General features: G+C 48.6%; 2 protein-coding genes across 3 annotated transcripts; both read right to left on the reverse strand.

Annotated features, from left to right (window-relative positions):
- Positions 1–309: 309 nt before the first annotated feature.
- Positions 310–13,605, reverse strand: LOC122642913 (calmodulin-interacting protein 111-like). 2 transcript variants are annotated; one of them, XM_043836527.1, is made up of 2 exons: positions 13,438–13,605; positions 310–1,510 (listed from the first exon to the last, which is right to left on the reverse strand). In XM_043836527.1, exons 1-2 carry the CDS (start codon positions 13,528–13,530, stop codon positions 578–580), a joined length of 1,026 nt encoding a protein of 341 aa, XP_043692462.1. In that variant the 5' UTR covers positions 13,531–13,605; the 3' UTR covers positions 310–577. The 2 variants fall into 2 exon arrangements, with proteins under 2 accessions (XP_043692462.1, XP_043692463.1); XM_043836528.1 differs by having other exon boundaries at positions 313–1,510; positions 13,433–13,605.
- Positions 13,606–16,659: 3,054 nt separating this feature from the next.
- LOC122643469 lies at positions 16,660–18,987 on the reverse strand. The gene is made up of 2 exons (XM_043837087.1): positions 18,376–18,987; positions 16,660–16,863 (listed from the first exon to the last, which is right to left on the reverse strand). The coding sequence occupies exons 1-2, from the start codon at positions 18,985–18,987 to the stop codon at positions 16,660–16,662; spliced, it is 816 nt and encodes a 271-aa protein (XP_043693022.1).
- Positions 18,988–19,213: the final 226 nt, after the last annotated feature.

Below are 19,213 nucleotides of genomic sequence, written 5' to 3' on the forward strand. Positions count from 1 at the left end.
TAACTCTCCACTCCGCTCTACGCGAGAGAACCTTCCGAAAGAAGGACTCCTACCATACTAGGACTCTCCCAACCGTCTCATCTCCTCCTTACTCTATAAATATCCAGGTATGGAGCTCTATTCCACATCTTGCTTTTTACTACGCAGTTACGTTGTCGCGTTGAAGACCTGACTTGAGCATCGGAGAGTCCTAGGCCGGAGCCACACCGGCCCTCTTGCGCTCATTGCTTGGTTTTTGCAGGTTCATCCACGGGCGAACCAAGTACCGGAGGTTTTCACACGCAACACATAACACAACCCATCCAAATGTGTGGCTTATAAACCCACCTTCACTTGGCTTCCCAGCAACTAAAATAACCACCTGCCCTCTTGTGGGAAGGCAAATAAATTCCATAAGCCTTCTTTGATTTAATTGACATAAATGGGCCTTATCAGAAACTGGAGCAGCAGAAACTAAATGGCATTCATCATGGATTAACATTTGATAGTTACAAATATTTTACCAATACAATGATGTAACGTAGTAGGTCATGATAATCCACAAAATTAGACGGCAACAGTATAAGTAAACAAAATATTATAATTTATGAAGCAAATCATAATAAAAGATGACATAAGAAAACCTTGACACACTGTCCTTCTCTGAAGAGGAGATAATGATTTCCTTCAACAGAGCAAATTCTTTAGATAGACCACCCAATTGTGGAACACCACTTGTCATTTTCGTCCTTAAGTCTTTATGCTCAAGGTCCTCCTGTGGGTAACCTCTTTTCTCTACAGTCTCCGTTTCAGAAGTTAATGATGAAAAGATATGTACTTTTGTTTCATGATCCACCAAAAAGGCTTCTTTTATATGGTCCATCAATGTACGAGTTCGATAAATCAAATCCTTTCCTTCATCTATCAACTTCTTATTAGTGCATTCTGATTCATTTGCACCTTCCACACGGAAAACAAAAGTATCTGGAAATATTGGGATTGTCACAATATTACCCGGGAGTAAAATGCGAGTACGTAGCCAGTGAACAGCACAATTTTGCCAAAGTTCCTTCATTTTTTCATCACCTAATGCTAATTTTATATCAAATTTACCCAAAGATTTCACATTTAAACAATGTATATTCGGCAGAGAGTCTTCGCGTCTTCCCGAATGTAGCAGACCACTAATAGGAGAATCAAGCGTTGGCTTGTACATGGATGGCGTCTTTGGAGATGAAACCTTCTCATTTTCAAAGTGATCCTGGTAAATCTCAGCTGGACGGATACTGCAGGACAAATTGTCATGTTTAATTGATGAAACATCCATTGATGAAATCAGTTGTAACCGCAAGTCCTTGCATATGCTGAGTGTGAGAGGACATACTGCATTAGTAATTGAGTTAGGGAAGTTATTTAGAAGCCCAGCTACAGACAGAGTTTGAATAGAGGAGATAAATATGATCCTGTCCAAAGAAGGGAAACCCATCATGCATGAAAGGCTCCATGATAATCGTACTCCATTCTTCAAAACCTATTAAAATGTAAGAAGCAAGACAATGTAAAGCTGAAAACTCCGAGAGGATTTTTTTTTATATTACTTTAACTAGCACAACCCTGTCAAAAGAATCAGAAAGCCTTGAAAAAGAATATGCAAAATAGTTTCCAATGAAATTAATAACCTTTGAAAAAGAAAAGGCATAAATAGTAGGGAAAGGAAGATTCCTGAAATACACAAAGCTGTTTGACTCTGTTGCGTGTGAAAACCTCCGGTGCTTGGTTCGCCCGTGGATGAACCTGCAAAAACCAAGCAATGAGCACAAGAGGGCCGGAGTGGCTCCGGCCTAGGACTCTCCGATGCTCAAGTCAGGTCTCCAACGCGACAGCGTAACTGCGTGGTCAAAAGCCAGATCCTGAATGGTACTCCATACCTGGGTATTTATAGAGTGAGGAGGAGACGAGACGGTTGGCAGAGTCCTAGTATGGTAGGAGTCCTTCTTTCGGAAGGTTCTCTCGCGTAGAGCGGAGTGGAGAGTTATTTTCGGGGTCGGACTCTTATTAAGGTAAGAGTCCATGTAGAGTGCGATTCCATGATGCGCGGGGATCGTGGCTCGATCCCTATCCCATGATTCTCGGGATGTGTTGACGTGGCCCGGAGATCCTCGGTGGGGTGCTATGGGAGTCTCAATGGAAGAGGGCTCGGCCTCGGAGGTCGGCTCCGGGGGTCGGCAGAGGAGGTCGGCAAGGGAGCTCGGCCCGGGAGGTTGGTCTCGGCCATGAGTTCGGCTAGGAGTCTATGGCTGACCTGTAGGGGCTCGGCCTCGGCCACCGTCTAGCTCGTTCAAGTCTGGTTCTGTCAGGTGACTTATCGGAGATGAGGTCGGCCCAGTCTCCTGCTCGGCCCAACTCGGTTCTCGGACTGAGGTCGGGTCGGCCATGTGGTAGCCTCAGATAGGAGGGGTGTTTTATGCCTCATCACAGGCCCCCCCACTCATCAGGGGTCGGCTTGGCACTGATGAGTAAAGTTTCCTGGTCTGCTTGTCTGGAAGATTGTTGAGGTTGAGCCGAGCTTATTTATTGCTGCGGATTTAACGTTGCACGATCTGACGGTTGGGTTTCAGTGCCATGTCAGCAGAGCCATTATGGCAGGCTCGGGAATTCGAAACGTCCTTTGATCTGGGCCGTTGAATCATGCCGAGCTCTGGTCGACCGTAGGATCAGTAAAACCCAAGGATTATAAATAGGCGACTCCTAACTATTCATTCCTCACTGCTTTAAGTTATTGACTTCTCGGCAAGCTTGGATCCTTCAGCTCGGTAGATCTCGGCGTTTACTTGCTCGCGATCGACTCGGCCGTTGCTTCGTTCGCGCTCATCTCTTCTTCAATCAGTAAGTCTTCTCCGCCCAGTATGTCAGTTGGTAGTAGTCCTATGGGCGAGCTGCTCGCCAGGGCGGCAGAGGGCGCGAGTCCGAGCCGAGAGCTCCCCGCTCGTTCTCCCACCATAGACCTGTTGGGCTCGACCTCGGATGAGCCCGATGTAGTGGAGCTTCGTCAGGCCGAGGTGGCCGAGCCTCTGTTACTCCTGGAGTCTGACCACGCGGCCCAATCCATCGCCGCAGACCGAGCCGAGAACTCTGGGTCGTCCTCATCCGATGAGGAATCAAGTGAGGGAGATTCGTCCGAGGTGGGGGTTGGCTCGGTCAGCTCGTCTGCTAAAGCCCCTGAGCCCGAGGAAGGCAGTGTCAGCACCGTTCCGAGCACGATCACGGAGGCTGACCTCGACTATCTGAGGACGACCTATGCCATCCCCGAGGACATTCAGCTCGGAGTTCCTAACCCCGGTGAGATGGCCTGCTTCATCAGACCCGGCGAGGTGGCTCTGTACGAGACCCCCTTCAAGTATGCATTCAAGCTCCCCGTTCTCGGCCTGGTGGACCAGATCTTGGACCACTTCCACCTGTCTCATGGCCAGCTGGTGCTGAACTCTTGGCTGGCCGTGTACGGCTTCTACGCCTTGTTTGGCGAGATGGGCCGAGGTGCGAGCGTGGCACTTTTTTCTCGGCTCTTCTTCTTGAAGAAATCTCCCGAGAAGGGGTGGTACTACTTCTGCCGTCGATCGGGGAAGAGTGGGGCTCTGGGCGGCCACAAATTTCTGGTCGGTACGCCGACGTTCAATAAGTATTGGAAGCCTCGTTTTTTCTTCGCTTCCATTCCTAACAGCCCTCTCCGAACCGAGTGGAAGGAGATGAACCTGAACTACGTCAATAGGGTACTACCCCTGACCGAGATCGAGATGACATCGCTGGACCTAATCCTTCAGCGTCCGCCCTTCGATGTCCTCCAGCTTCAGGACGAGGGGTTTCTTCAGAGGTGGCATATGACCCCTGGTAGGAGCCCGAGCCGAGCCCGTCTCCGTTGTCCGAGATGACCCCTCTACTTGATTTTCTTTTTCTTTTCTGACTTATTTTTTACATTCTCGGTTCCTCTTGCAGTGGTCGGTCACATTCCCCCTATGGATACAACTCGGCTACGGGCCGAGACCATCGCGGATTGAAAGAAGAAAAATGCAGAGAAGAAACCCCGGGGCGAGTCCTCCAAGGCCCCCAAGGGTAAGGCCGTGATGTCGGGGCCAACGGATGCTGTGGTCGGCCTTGAGGCCGAGAAGAATACGGGCCCAGCCGGGTCTCCGAGGAAGGGGAAAGGCCGAAAAGGCGAGAAGAGCCCGCCGAGAGACGTCAAGCCTCAAAAGCTCTCGGTTAATCTGACTAGTGGTGGTCTTCCACTCGTGGCTTCGCCCGCCAACATCTCCCGATATGTCCTGGGGAGGGCCTCGGCCAACAACGTTCCCGTGAGGCCGACCTGGCACCTCTTCCCAGGGGACTCGGCTTTGACGTCGACCGCTCATGCCAAAGAATGGCTGGATGCAGGTCAGCTTCCATCCGATAAGGAGAAGCTCGAGGCGTTGTCTGACCCTGAGCTCCTCTCCACTCTATTTCAGGATTTCAACATGGTAAGTTTCCTTGTCGGCTTTTTTGATTAGATATGATCTGTGTAGTCTGTCTTGATTTTTGTGCTCATGCTTTTTTGTAGGGCTTTGCCAAGGCAGTGGAGACTATGCTCCTCTTTGAGCGGCTCCTGATCGAGAACTATTCCTTGGACGTCCAGTGCAAGAAGGCTTATCAGGATGCCTAGGATGCCGTTCAGAGGCGTCGGGAGACTCAAGAGAAGCTCACCGCTGCTGAGGCTGAAATGGAGAGCTCTCAGGCCGAGGTGGTCAGGCAGAGAGAGAAGGTCCGGGCTCTACAGGCTCGGCTTGCTGAGGTGAAGGAGAGGGCCAAGGAAGATCTGGCCACGGCTCGGAGCGAGGCAGTCAGCGACTATCTCCAATCGGAGGAGTACGCCGATGTCTGCCATGAGATCAGGAAGCCTCCCTACGCTGAAGGTTTTGAGGCAGGCCGAGCTGAGCTTTTGACCGAGATCAAGGCGGCGTACCCCGATCTCAATCTCTCCCGTTTTGATGATGATGCGACTACCTTTGCAGGGGAGATGGGAGATGAGGAGGGAGCAGAGGTCACCCAGGCTCTGCCCCTTGAGGCACCTGCTCCGGTCGACGTCTTCCCTCTGGGAGCTGGACCACAAGACCCTGCTACCGAGCCTATTGCTGTGGACACTTCCGAGGTCGCCTCCAAGTCCCCCGCCGAGGAGACCGAGATGTAAATTTTTTTTTTTTTTTTTTTGGGGCCGAACTGCCCGTTTTGTAACCGTGCCGATCAGTCGGCTTATAATGAATGAAACAACTTATTTTTGCCAGAATTTGTCTAAGTATTTTAACTCGGCGCCCTTAGCCTTCTTTTCCTTGTGTACTCTGTTTTATTTGTGGCCAAACTGCCGAGTCGTTTCGCTAGCCAAGCTTAGGAACTCGTCTCCTTTTTACCCATGCCTCATGTGGTCGGCGGTTTCGGCCATGCCATGTCCAAGGTCAATGTGATCCTCGCCTTGGTTGGTTAGTTCGGCATTCCCTTCGGTCCGATTGGAGAGGCTATCATATAAACGGACGCGTGGCCGAGTATCCTTCCTGGCCGAGCCTAATGCCTTAGCTTAGTTTTGTACTTTGTTAGGCTCGGTCAAATAGGGATGTCAGCTCTTGAGAGGTCGGCCAGGTCTATGAGGACCGGTCTTACGACTTGGCTGCCGACCTATGAGGGTCGGTCTTTGATGTCGGCCAGGCCGATGAGGACCGGTCTTACGACTTTGCCGCTGACCTATGAGGGTCGGTCTTTGAGGTCTGCCAGGTCTATGAGGGCCGGTCTTACGACTTTACTGTCGACCTATGAGGATCGGTCTTTGATGTCGGCCAGGTCTATGAGGACCGGTCTTACGACTTTGCTGCCGACCTATGAGGGTCGGTCTTTGAGGTCGCCCTGGTCTATGAGGGCCGGTCTTACGACTTGGCTGCCGACCTATGAGGATCGGTCTTTGATGTCGGCCAGGTCTATGAGGACCGGTCTTACGACTTTGCTACCGACCTATGAGGGTCGGTCTTTGAGGTCGGCCTGGTCTATGAGGGTCGGTCTTACGACTTGGCTGCCGACCTATGAGGATCGGTCTTTGATGTCGGCCAGGTCTATGAGGACCGGTCTTACGACTTTGCTGCCGACCTATGAGGGTCGGTCTTTGAGGTTGGCCTGGTCTATGACGACCGATCTTACGACTTTGACTTGGGAGCTTGCAAATACGTTAAGTGGTGGAGAAAGACTTTATTGAATCAAATGTCGGAACTAAAGCCGAATACACGCATGCTCAATTATTGAAAAAACTTCTTCAAATTTTCCGAGTTCCAAGGTCTCGGTACCTTCTTGCCCCCAGGAGTCTGCAAGCGATATGTGCCAGGGCGAATTTGCTTGGAGACTATGTACGGGCCTTCCCAATTTGGTGCTAATTTTCCTTGTTGCCTCGGCTGGGATGCACTGAGTTTTCTGAGAACAAGGTCCCCTTGACGGAAGTGCCGCTCTTTGACTCTTGAGTCATAGTACTTTGCCGTCTTCTGTTGGTACGCCGCGTTCCGGAGTAGGGCCTTTTCTCGGACTTCATCGAGGAAGTCAAGGTTGGCTCTCAGCCCATCTTCATAGGTCTTCTCATCGAAGTTGAGCACTCGGTATGATGAAGCCATAACTTCAATCGGGGCGAGGGCTTCTGTCCCATAAGCGAGGCGAAAAGGATTCTCCCCGGTTGGAGTTCTTACAGTCGTCCGATATGCCCATAGGACGCTTGGGAGTTCTTCCACCCATCTCCCCTTGGCCTCATCTAACCTTCTCTTAATGCCGGTGAGTAATGTTCGGTTGGACACTTCTACTTGTCCATTTGCTTGTGGATGAGCTACCGAGATGGGTCGGAAGTCAATGTAGAAGTGCTCGCAGAACTCTCAGAAGGCCGGGTTGTTGAATTACGTGCCATTATCAGTGATGAGAACTTTTGGTAGCCCAAACCGGTAGATGACCTTATCTCGGAAAAATTTTTCCATGTTCTTCTCAGTGATGGTGGCAAGGGGCTCGGCCTCGACCCACTTGGTGAAGTAATCGATCGCTACTACTACGTACTTTCTGTTTCCTGATGCCGGGGTGAAATCTCCGAGAATGTCCATTCCCCACATAGCAATTGGGATTGGGCTTAGCATTGAGGTTAACTTTGTTGCTGGTCGGCTTGGGATTGGCGCCAACAGTTGGCACTTATCACACGTCTTCACGTATCTCATGGCCTCTTCTTGCATTCTTGGCCAATAGAATCCTTGCCGAAGTATCTTGTATGCAAGAGCTCGGCCACCCATGTGACTCCCGCATATTCCCTCATGTACCTCGGTCAATGCATATTCGGCCCCTTTTGGTCCCAAGCATCGGAGAAGGGGGGCTGAGATTGCTCTTATGTAGAGCACTCTGTCGATCATCGAGTACTTGGAGGCTCAGATCTTGACCTTCCTTGCTTCGTCTCGGTTCCCCGGGAGCAGGTTATTCTCCAAGTAGTTGACAATGGGGTCCAACCAGGTCGGCCCATCCTCTTCAATGTGCTTTACGCTTTCTTCTTGTAAGGAGGGCTTCTCCAATATTTCTATGTATACTGACCGGCTCAGATATTGGAGGTTGGCCTCGACCAACCTGGCCAAGGAGTCAGCCGCGGCATTCTCTTTTCTCGGTATTCGAGTCATCTCAAAGTGCTTGAGCTCGGAAATCAGATCTCGGGCTCGGCCCAGGTACTCTATCATCCTTTCGTCTTTCGCCTCATAGTCTCCGTTGACCTGGTTGACCACAAGTTGGGAATCTCCTCGCACCTTCAACCGCTTTATGCCCATAGCTTTGCTGACTTGAAGTCCAGCTAGAAGGGCTTCATACTCAGCCTCGTTGTTCGAGGCAGGAAACTTGAACCTTAGGGCATATTGGATCAGAAACCCTTTGGGGCTTACAAGTATTAGGCCGGCCCCGCTTTCTCCGGAGTTGCTTGAGTCATTGACATTCATGGTCCAAATCAGGTCGGCCGTAGCCCCGACCTCTTCGACTGTCCTTTCTTCTCCGACCTCCTGTTCGGGCCACGTGCATTCGGCGATGAAGTCAGCAAGGGCTTGTCCTTTTATCGCCGTCCTCGGATGATAGCTTATATCGTATTCACTTAGCTCAACCGCCCAGGTAATCAGCCGTCCCAAAACGTCGGGTTTGTGCAATATCTTCTTGAGTGGCTGGTCGGTCAGTACTGCGATCGGATGAGCTTGGAAGTACGGCCTTAGTTTCCTTGCAGCTGTAACAAGAGCGAATGCTACCTTCTCGAACCTGGAATACCTTGTCTCGACATCGACAAGAACATGGCTGATGTAGTATATCGGCCTTTGAGTTCGACTCTCTTCCTTGATCAACACCGCACTGACCGCTACGGGAGTAGCGGCTAAGTAGACTTGAAGCTCCTCTTTTGGTTCGGGTCGGCTAAGAAGAGGCGGGTTCTCCAAATATTTCTTCAGCTCTTCAAAAGCTTCCTGACATTCATCCGACCAAATGAAGTCCTTTGGGTTCCGGATATTCTTTAGGGCCTTAAAGAACGGTAGGCACTTGTCGCCCGATCTCGACATGAATCGCGCCAACGCCGCCACACGTCCGTTTAGCCTCTGCACTTCTCGGATCATCCTTGGAGGACTCATCTCTTGGATGGCTCTAATTTTTGCCGGATTGGCTTCGATGCCTCTGACAGAGACCATGAAGCCGAGGAACTTTCCCGAGGTCACGCCGAATGCACACTTAGCGGGATTCAGCTTCATCTGGTTCTTCCTCAATACGCCAAAGGCTTCTTCCAGGTCGGCCAAGTGGTGTTCGGCCTTCAAGCTTTTCACCAACATGTCGTCCACGTAGACTTCCATGTTCCTTCCGATCTGCCCGCAGAATATATAGTTCACGAGGTGCTGGTATGTCGCTCCGGCGTTCCTCAATCCGAACGGCATGACCTTGTAGCAGAAATTTTCTTGGTCAGTTCGGAATGCCGTGTACGACTCGTCCTCCTCATGCATCATGATTTGGTTGTAGCCGGAGTATGCGTCCATGAAACTCAGCATCTCGTGACCTGCCGTGGCGTCGATCAAGAGGTCGATCCGAGGTAGTGGGTACTCATCTTTTGGGCAAGCCTTGTTGAGATCGGTGTAGTTGACACACATTCTCCACTTTTCATTCGGTTTAGGGACCATGACGACGTTAGCCAACCAGGTCGGGAATTTTTCTTCTCGGATGAATCCTGATCGGCGAAGCTTCTCCACCTCTTCTTTGATTGCAGTTTTTTGATCAAGTGCGTAGTTCCTTCTCTTCTGCCGGATTGGTTTTCGACCCGGATCTACATGGAGTCGGTGCTCAGCTATATGCCTGGGTATGCCCGACATGTCAGCGGCCGACTAGGCGAAGACATCGGCGTTCGCTTTTAAGAAAACTCCAAGCTGATTCCTTTGATCTTCATTTAGTAGTGATCCGAGCTGGACCACCTTGGCCGGGTCATCTTCGCTGAGATGAAGTGGGGTCAGGTCTTCTACGGGTCGTCCTCTTCTCTCGATAAGCTCATCCCGCTGATCCTCGGGGAGATGCTCGACGGACATGGCCATTCCTCGAACATTACCCTTGTGTTGCTTGACGAAAGTAGCGTAGCACTCCCGTGCCTTCTTCTGGTCACCTCGGACCTCGCCGACACCGTTCTCGGTGGGGAACTTCATCTTTAAGTGTGTCGGGGAGATGATGGCTTGGAGGGCGGTCAATGAAGGACGATCGAGTATGGCGTTGAAAGCCACTACCGACCGTACCACCATGAATTTGACTTGGATCGCCACCTGGCATGGAGCTTGCCCAATTGTGACCAGCAGGTCGATCGAGCCTTTGATGGTCGCGGTAGCTCCCGAGAACCCATGAAGCGAGGTGCCCTCTGACTTGAGCGCTTCGTCGCCGAAGCCAAATTGTCGGTACGCTTCTAGTGACATAAGGTCCACGGCTGCGCCGGTATCGACCAATACACGGTGGACGGGTCTGTTCGCAATTTCTACCTGCACCACTAAAGCATCATCATGAGGTAAACTTATACCTTCGAGGTCGGCTTCGGTGAAGGAGATCGTCGCTGCCGGCTTTAGTTTCTTGGCGGGCATCTCGGCCACTCCGACGAAGCGCGCATTTGCCTTAGCCTTTCGGGTAGTCTCTTGCCCAGGCCCTCCGAGGATAGTGTATATGGGGGCTCCCTTGTCATTGCTCGGCCCGGATCCGTCCTCCTTCTTCTCGGCTCGGACCTTGTCATCGTTGCGTTCAACTCGCCTGTTTTCGGCCCTAGGCTCGGCTCTTCTTTGATCTCGGTCATCAGGCCGCCAACCTCCACGATCTTCTCGGCCTCCTTTGACATATCGCTTCAAGTGGCCCGCTTTTATCAGCTCTTCGATTTCTCTTTTCAGCTGATAACAATCTTCGGTGTCGTGACCGGTGTCCTTGTGGAACTGGCAATATTTGTTGGGATTCCGAGATGACCCCGCTTGCATCGGTCGGGGTCGGCGGATGTACCCCCATCTTGTATTTCCATCAAGATCTCCTTGCGAGAGGCATTCAATGGCGTGTAGTCGGGGCTCCGCGCTCGATCCTACCTATCAGCTCGGCGATCCATCCTTGGCCTTTTGTCTTCCCTTCGGTCGTCTATTGTCGGCCTTTTCTTGTCGGTACAGCCTTCGTTGCCCTTCCGGGCTTGGAGGACCTCGGCCATATTTGCGAACTCGTTGCACCTCTCCAAGAGTTCGACCAGGTTTCTTGTCGGCTTTCGGGCCAAGTCCTTGATAAGGTCCATGTCGTCCAATCCGTTGCTCATAGCCGTATGGGCCGTGGCCTCATCCAAATCCTTGATGTCTAAGGATTCCTTGTTGAAGCGGGAGACGAATGCTCGGATCGACTCGTCGGGTCTTTGCTTTACGCTGAGGAGGTTGACCGTTGTCTTCTTATGTTTCATACTACTTTGGAAGCGCGTGACAAAGGCTCGGTAGAGTTGAGCGAAGCTTTTTATGGAGTTCGGCGGCAACCAGGTGAACCATGAGGTCGCTGCGCCCTTGAGGGATGCAGGGAAGGCTCGGCAAGAAACGATCTCGGTTCCCCCATACATGGTCATCATCGCATTAAAGTAGTTAATGTGATCTGTCGGGTCAGTCGTCTCATCATATCGGTCGAACGGGGGAGGTTTGAACCCGTTCGGTAGCGGTGCGGTCATGATCTCGGGAGGATAAGGGTGACGCCCGACCAAAGAGAAGGCGTTCGGGGTCGCTTGTTTCTTCAACCCCTCCACTTGCTCCGCCAAGTCTCGTAGTCGCTTTTCCAGCTCGATTTCGGGTGCTCAGTCAATCGGCTCCTCGGCCTGGGGTCCATAGGGTCGGTCGTCCCATTGTAGTCGGCCATTCTGGTCAGCTCGGTCCTCACCATCCTTCCTTGTTCTTCTTTCTTCCTGGAAGTTGGACCCTCGGGGACTCCCCTATTGTTCTTCTCGGGGAGGTGAGCTCTGACGCCGGGGAGTACGACCAGATCCTTCTCCTTATCTCGGCGTGCACCTTTCCACCGGGTCTTTCCTTTGTTCTCGGACTCTTCTTGGCTGTTCGTCCTCTCCGATCCGTCCAAAAAATACCGACCTCCTCGCTACCGAGCCGGCTGGTTTGATTTCCTACCCTGTTCGCGGGCTTTGGCGATGCTCTTGTTCATCCCGCCGAGCGCCTCTACTAGGGCGCAGAGGCGGAGTCTTCTGACGAGACAGGTGCGAGGACGCGGCCCGACTCGGTTCGGCTCTACGTCGGCCACCATTTTGCTGCAAGTTTCTCTCTGCGCGCACCGGAGCTGGCGGGGGCGCGGCTGGCCCATTAGCCCGCCTCGGGCCATCTGGTTCATGAAGGTGCGCAGCATCTCGTTGGTGTGGAGCATCTGCAGCTACAAATCCATGACCTGTCGATTATTTACCGGGGCTTCGGGGTCCAAACTCTCCGACAAGGGTGGCGGTGCTGGTAGGCCAATCCTGTCCAAGCTTGGCCCGGCCTGTACCCGGCTAGCAGCAGCCGTGGTTAGCGCACCTCCCCCATTTCCACTCTCTGGTGGGGGAATGGTGCCCGTGATGGGCTGCGCACCCCCTGCTCTAGGGGGTCTTCTGTTTATCCCCTGCCGAGAGGCTTCAGGGGGCGGTGATCTCCTCGTCTACACAACGGGTTACGGCTCTTCTGTGCTGGAAGTCGAGCCATGCTGCCCTGACCTCGTGTGCACCTTTGTTATTGCTCTTGGAATTGGTAGAAACGACGATGCTTGCTGATGTCGTTCCCACAGACGGCGCCAAATCTGTTGCGTGTGAAAACCTCCGGTGCTTGGTTCGCCCGTGGATGAACCTGCAAAAACCAAGCAATGAGCACAAGAGGGCCGGTGTGGCTCTGGCCTAGGACTCTCCGATGCGCAAGTTAGGGCTCCAACGCGACAGCGTAACTGCGTGGTCAAAAGCCAGATCCTGAATGGTACTCCATACCTGGGTATTTATAGAGTGAGGAGGAGACGAGACGGTTGGCAGAGTCCTAGTATGGTAGGAGTCCTTCTTTCGGAAGGTTCTCTCGCGTAGAGCGGAGTGGAGAGTTATTTTCGGGGTCTGACTCTTATTAAGGTAAGAGTCCATGTAGAGTGCGATTCCGTGATGCGCGGGGATCGTGGCTCGATCCCTATCCCATGATTCTCGGGATGTGTTGACGTGGCCCGGAGATCCTCGGTGGGGTGCTATGGGAGTCTCAATGGAAGAGGGCTTGGCCTCGGAGGTCGGCTCCGGGGGTCGGCAGAGGAGGTCGGCAAGGGAGCTCGGCCCGGGAGGTTGGTCTCGGCCATGAGTTCGGCTAGGAGTCTATAGCTGACCTGTAGGGGCTCGGCCTCGGCCACCGGCTAGCTCATTCGAGTCTGGTTCTGTCAGGTGACTTATCGGAGACGAGGTCTGCCCGGTCTCCTGCTCGGCCCAACTCGGTTCTCAGACTGAGGTCGGGTCGACCATGTGGCAGCCTCAGATAGGAGGGGTGTTTTATGCCTCATCAGACTCAAATAGAAAAACCAAAAATAATTTCAAGAACATTCCCTTCTCTTCTTTCTCACTAGCATAAGGATCATGCAAGTAAATGAATTCTTTCGAGGACTGGGAGCTTGATTAAAGAGATTCCAAATCTTTGTCAAAATTTAGAGGTTTCTCCTTGTCATGTCTACAAATTTCATTGCATTTTAAACTATAGAATATTAGAGTTATTTATCTTCCTTGAAATGAACAATTCCATGTACCCCTTGGCTCCTCGTTCCTTGTGCAGTTAAATTCTTTGTTGCTGCATTGATGTTAGAAATTGCTACTTCTCTCATAATGACACCCAGTAAAGGAATACAATTGAAAGAAAATCTGAAATATTCACATTATAGATATTCAAACCTTACAAGAAGGGAAAACCATTGCAAGAACAAAGTATCTGCCTGCATCATTCTCTCTTTCACCTCTGGCTTCAATACCAATATGTTTGAAGAACTCATATGTTAATAAGGCAACAGCGGAGCCGTTTGAAAAATCTTTCCTTGAAGAAGCAAGAGACACCTGTTAATGGGAAGACAAATTAAGGTAAATAGTCTCTTGCAAAAATCCCTTCTAGAAAGTTACAACCAAGGCATCGCAAGTGCGATCGCAATGGAAGCGTAAATAGGATCACAATATCGATGGTGAAGTCATTCAAAATAGAATGATGCAGGGATCGATTATTACCTAAGTCTCACAAGTGCAAGACCTCCAACCAATGATAGCCCTTTCGCAGTCGTTCCACGCACCACTCAAGCTTTGCATTCCCACCACGGTCAAGCTTACTCCTCCACAGTTCCAAGAACACAATAGCTTGGACCACCTCTAGGATCAAACACCAAGAGAACAATAGAAAAGGAGAGGACGATTTTTCTAGGAGGAAGAGCTCTGCGATTTTTTGCTTTTGGGTTTCCTTGTCTTTTCTGATTTTGTGATCTCATGAATATTTATATTTCTCTCACAAAATCCCCATATTGCAAGCTCATATGGGATAGATATATTGAGTTACTATAAGTGACTCAATTATCTCCCAAGCAATCTTTCTCTAAATTAGGAAAGACATGGATTGCTAGAAAAATCCAATCTTGAGAGAATATGAATATTCTCTCCATTGGGTTTCCTTTTTCTAACAATCTCCTCCATCCTACTGTAAGATCCAATCTTACAAGAGGATCATGAAAAGGAAATCACGATCAATCGTTACCGCGTAGATGAATGGAACCGAAAGGAAAGGGGTAGGATCGCAATGGGATACCACATAGCTTCTAAGAAAAGGCCATCGAAGATGCTAAGCAGATGTAATAACCTACGCCCAAGGTAAGTAGTTAAAACACGCATTAGTCCCCCACAAGAACAATGTTGCATGGTTCAATTTAAGGCATGTGTACGAGACTGTCAATCCTCAATGAACCGATACACCGATCGAGAGATTCAATTATCTTGATTGGACCAACAGAAAACATTTCAAACAAAATGTTCAAGAAAATAGATAATGTTTTATATATGACTAAAAACATTTAAAAAAAAACATTTTGAAGATGCCACAGGATCCGGATTTGGGTCCAATCCTATATAGGATACTCTCCTCAACATATTCCCAACATATGGGCTGTGGGTTCCATGTTGGACATCTCTTTCGAATACAGTCAGACACTGAGAATCCAGCGCACCAATATATAGTCAGAGAGAGACATCAATCATTGGTACACCAAAACTCTCAACATATGAATGCGTCGATAAGGACCCCTCAGGTCAAGGGACCAATCATGAACTACTTAAGAGAATCTCATTTTCTTTATACTGACAGTACACCACATGTGAAATTCTCAATGATCCAGTCCAATGCACACACCAAATGTGCACTCACATTTGTGTCTTGGAAAATAACCTCCCTAAGCACACACAATGTGACCACCATGCCAGATGGGATGTCCAGTTCCATCCCTAGTGGTGAACAGTTTTAGGTATGAATACCTAAGGATAATAACTGAACTCAACAACTGATCATGCTAATCAAAACAAGAATTTATTATTCAAATAGAAGGATTTTTGTACATCAGTGCCAGTCACCCATGGACTTCACCCCCATATTCCCAACATGTTTCTCAAAAACACTAGGAGGCAACGCCTTGGTCATGGGGTCAGATAGGTTATCTGCAGTGTCAACCTTAGCTATGGCTATATCGCCACGCAGAGTAATCTCAGTGATCAAGTGATATTTCCGCTCTACATGCTTGTTCCTCTTATGAGCTCTTGGTTCCTTCGCTTGTGCTATAGCTCCCCTGTTGTCACATAACAGTTGTATGGGTTACTCCACTAGCTCAGGCACCACCCCTAGGTCTGTCAAGAATTTCTTGAGCCAGACACCTTACTTGGCTGCTTCACTAGCTGCCAAGTACTCAACTTCTGTCGTGGAGTCGACTGTTGACTTTTCTTTGGCACTCCTCCAAATTAATGCACCCCCACCAATCATAAAAACCATCCCAGAGGTAGACTTTCTGTCATTCTTGTCAATTTGGAAATTCGAATCCGTATATCCAACCACTGACAACTGATCACAACCATAAACAAGGAAGTAATCTTTGGTCCTCCTAAAGTACTTGAGGATCCCCTTGACAGCTGTCCAATGTTCTTATCCTGGATTGGATTGATATCGACTCATAATCCCTATGGCATGACAAATATCTGGCCTGGTACACAACATGGCATACATCAGACTTCCTACTGCCGAAGCATAAGGAACTCTCTTCATAGTCTTAATTTCCTCAGGGTTTGAGGACTTTATGACTTAGATAAATCGATTCCATGTCTGAGGGGCACACTACCTCTCTTCGAATCCTACATGTTGAACCTCTCAAGCACTTTGTCAATGTAGATGGATTGTGATAATCCCAACATCCTCTTCTTGCGATCTCTCACAAGCTTAATTCCTAGGATGTAGCTGGCCTCACCCAGATCCTTTATTGAGAATGTTTTGGACAACCACATCTTTACAGATGAAAGTAACTCCACATCATTCCCAATGAATAATATATCATCCACATATAGGACTAGGAAATAGACGGCACTCCCACAGACTTTCTTATACACACATGGCTCATCGATGTTTTGTTCAAACTCAAAATCCTTGATAGTTTGATCAAAATAAATGTTCCATGATCTGGAAGCTTGTTTTAGTCCATAAATAGACCTAAACAACCTGCATACCTTGTTTTCCTCTCCTGGAGAGACAAAACCCTCTGGCTGATTCATGTATATGACCTCATCAAGATAACCATTAAGGAAAGCGATCTACACATCCATCTGCCAGATCTCATAGTCATGGTATGCAGCAATCGACAATAGAATCTGAATGGATTTAATCATCGCTACAGGTGAGAAGGTTTCATCATAGTCAACACCCTCTTTCTGGGTGTATCCTTTCGCCACCAGCCTTGCCTTGAAATGTTCCACCTTTCCATCCACACCTCTCTTCCTCTTGTAGATCCATTTACACCCTATGGGTTTCACCCCAACTGGCAGATTTTTAAGAGTCCAGACATGGTTAGAATCCATGGAATCTATTTCACTGCTTATTGCTTCCTGCCATTTCACTGAGTCAACGTCCTTAAGAGCCTCATCGTAAGTATAAGGATCTGTGTCTGAACAGTCAGACACCTGGGTACGTCAACTGGAACCTCTGTCGATGCTGAAGGTACTTGGTCATCAGTAATTTCTTTAATGACCACTGGATCTGATCTTAGTGAGATCGTGTCATCCTCAAGAAAATTTGCATGCTTACTAACTATGACTTTCTGATTAGGTTATAGAAGTAGTAGCCTATTGTAGTCTTAGGGTATCCCAAGAAATAGCATCTATCTGTTTGGGATTCCAACTTATCCGTCTGTTGTTTCTTTACATGCGCTATGTAACCCCACACCTTGAGATGTTGAAGACTTGGCTTACGCTGATACCACAGCTCAAAAGGTGTTCTGGTCATAGTCTTTGTTGGTACCCTGTTTACTATATAGATGGCAGTTTCCAGTGCGAAACCCCAAAAACTCAATTGCAGTTCCGAATAACTCAACATGGACCGAACCATGTCTAACAAGGTTCGATTCCTCCTTTCTGAAACTCCGTTCTGTTGAGGTGTTCCCGGGGCTATCAACTAGGTTATGATCCCAGCTTCTTTCAGATAGTCCCTGAACTCATTTGATAAGTACTCTCCTCCTCGATCAGATCGAAGGTACTTGATGCAATTTCCTAACTATTTTTCAACCTCCGCTCGAAATTCCTTGAATTTATCAAAGGTTTTCGACTTGCGGTGCATCAAGTAAATATATCCATAACGAGAGTAGTCATCAATGAAGTATTCGTAACCATACCGCTCGAAATTCCTTGAAGTATTCGTAACCATACCTTGCCTGAACATTGATGGGTCCACATACATCTAAGTGTATTAATTCTAACACTGCTTCAGCTCTTCTTCCCTTGTTAGAGAAGGGTTTCTTGGTCATTTTTTCTTGTAGACACGACTCACAGGTTGGGTAAGGTTCTACCTTCAATGATTCCAAAGGCCCATCCTTCACCAACCTGTTTATCCTTTCTACTCCAATGTGACCTAACCTCAAGTGCCAAAGGTATGTAGAATTATCTTAGGCTGATTTTCTTTTTAAAGAATTATTGGAAATCTCATTCACCTCTAGTACCGGTTTTAAGAGATATAACCCGTTATCCAGTAGGCCAAAAGCAATAAAAGAATTATTCAATCGAATAATTAATTTATTACCAAAGAGGAAAGTATAACCATCCATAACAAGCCTACTAACAGAAATAATATTCCTCCTAAAATGAGGAACATAAAAACAATCTCTCAAAACTAAAGTACTATAATAAAAAACTAAAGTAAAATCTCCAACGGCCCCAACAGCGGCCTCAGCACCCGTACCCGTTCGCAATCGAACTTCATCCTTACTCAGTCTTCTTGTCAGCTTGAACCCCTGTAATAAGTTATAAATATGAGCGGTAGACCCCGAGTCCACCAACCATGTGTTAGTAGGTTCCTCTGACAAATTAGACTCACAAAGGACCAAGGTTTCAGAAATACCTTCTTCCTGTTTCTCCTGCTTCTTTTTCTGAGCAGCCAGGAAAGCACGACATTCCTTCTTCCAATGTTTGTCCTTCTTACAATAGAAACAAGTGCCCTTACTCTTGTTCTTCAGAATTCCCTTATCGCCAACCTTAGGGTTTTTGCCCTTGTTAGCCTTCTTCTTCTTCTTCTTGCCCTTAGGCTTTGAGGAAGAAGACTTTTCCTGTTTAGTCAAGACCTCCACTTTCTGCTTCTTAAATGCAACTTCCACCTCTTGCAACATGTTGCCCAGCTCAGGGAGTTCCATGAAAAGTTTATTCATATTGTAATTGACAATAAACGATCCGTGGATGTCCTGAGGCAATGAGTGGAAGATGACATCCGTCTTATAATTCAACTTGAATGAAGTCCCAAGGTTCTCCAGATCCAGGAACAAGTTCCTCAGTTTCATGACATGGTCAATAATCCGAGTAACTTGAACCATCTTCGTACCATGGAGGAGTGTCACCAGTTGATGATGGGCATGACGTTCTTCCCTCCCATACATCTCCTTCAACTCCTCCATCATGTCCTCGGTCAAGTACAGATCCTTGACCGAATCAGTGATGGTCTTCTCTAGAGAACTCAACACGAGGAGTTTTGCCTTAGAGTTTTTCTGTCGAAACAACTCATAGCCAGGCTTCGATTCAGGGTTCTCCTCATTAGGCAATTCAGGCTCATCTTCATCCAGGACAGACATTAGACCTTCCGCAGACAAGAGTAACTTGATGTTCCTCCTCCAGTCAACATAGTTAGGGCCGGTCAAAACATGGTCTTTGATAAGGGCGGCATAGTTCATTTGGGTTGACATTTTTAAAATCTACATGATGTACAAAAATTACTAATTAGCATGATCTACAACCATTGAAATAATTGGGGTAAGAACAATCAATGGTCAGTCACACCCCAATCTTCCCTCTAGCTTGTAGGGCATGAATTGGAAACGACCAACCCTCATGCTCCTGACTTAGCTTATCGGAGTTCATCATTCGCATCTTGGTTGGGTGGACTATTCTGCCCATCACTTAGACTTCTAA

This window comes from Telopea speciosissima, chromosome 10, assembly GCF_018873765.1.
Source record: "Telopea speciosissima isolate NSW1024214 ecotype Mountain lineage chromosome 10, Tspe_v1, whole genome shotgun sequence".
Lineage (NCBI taxonomy): Eukaryota > Viridiplantae > Streptophyta > Magnoliopsida > Proteales > Proteaceae > Telopea > Telopea speciosissima.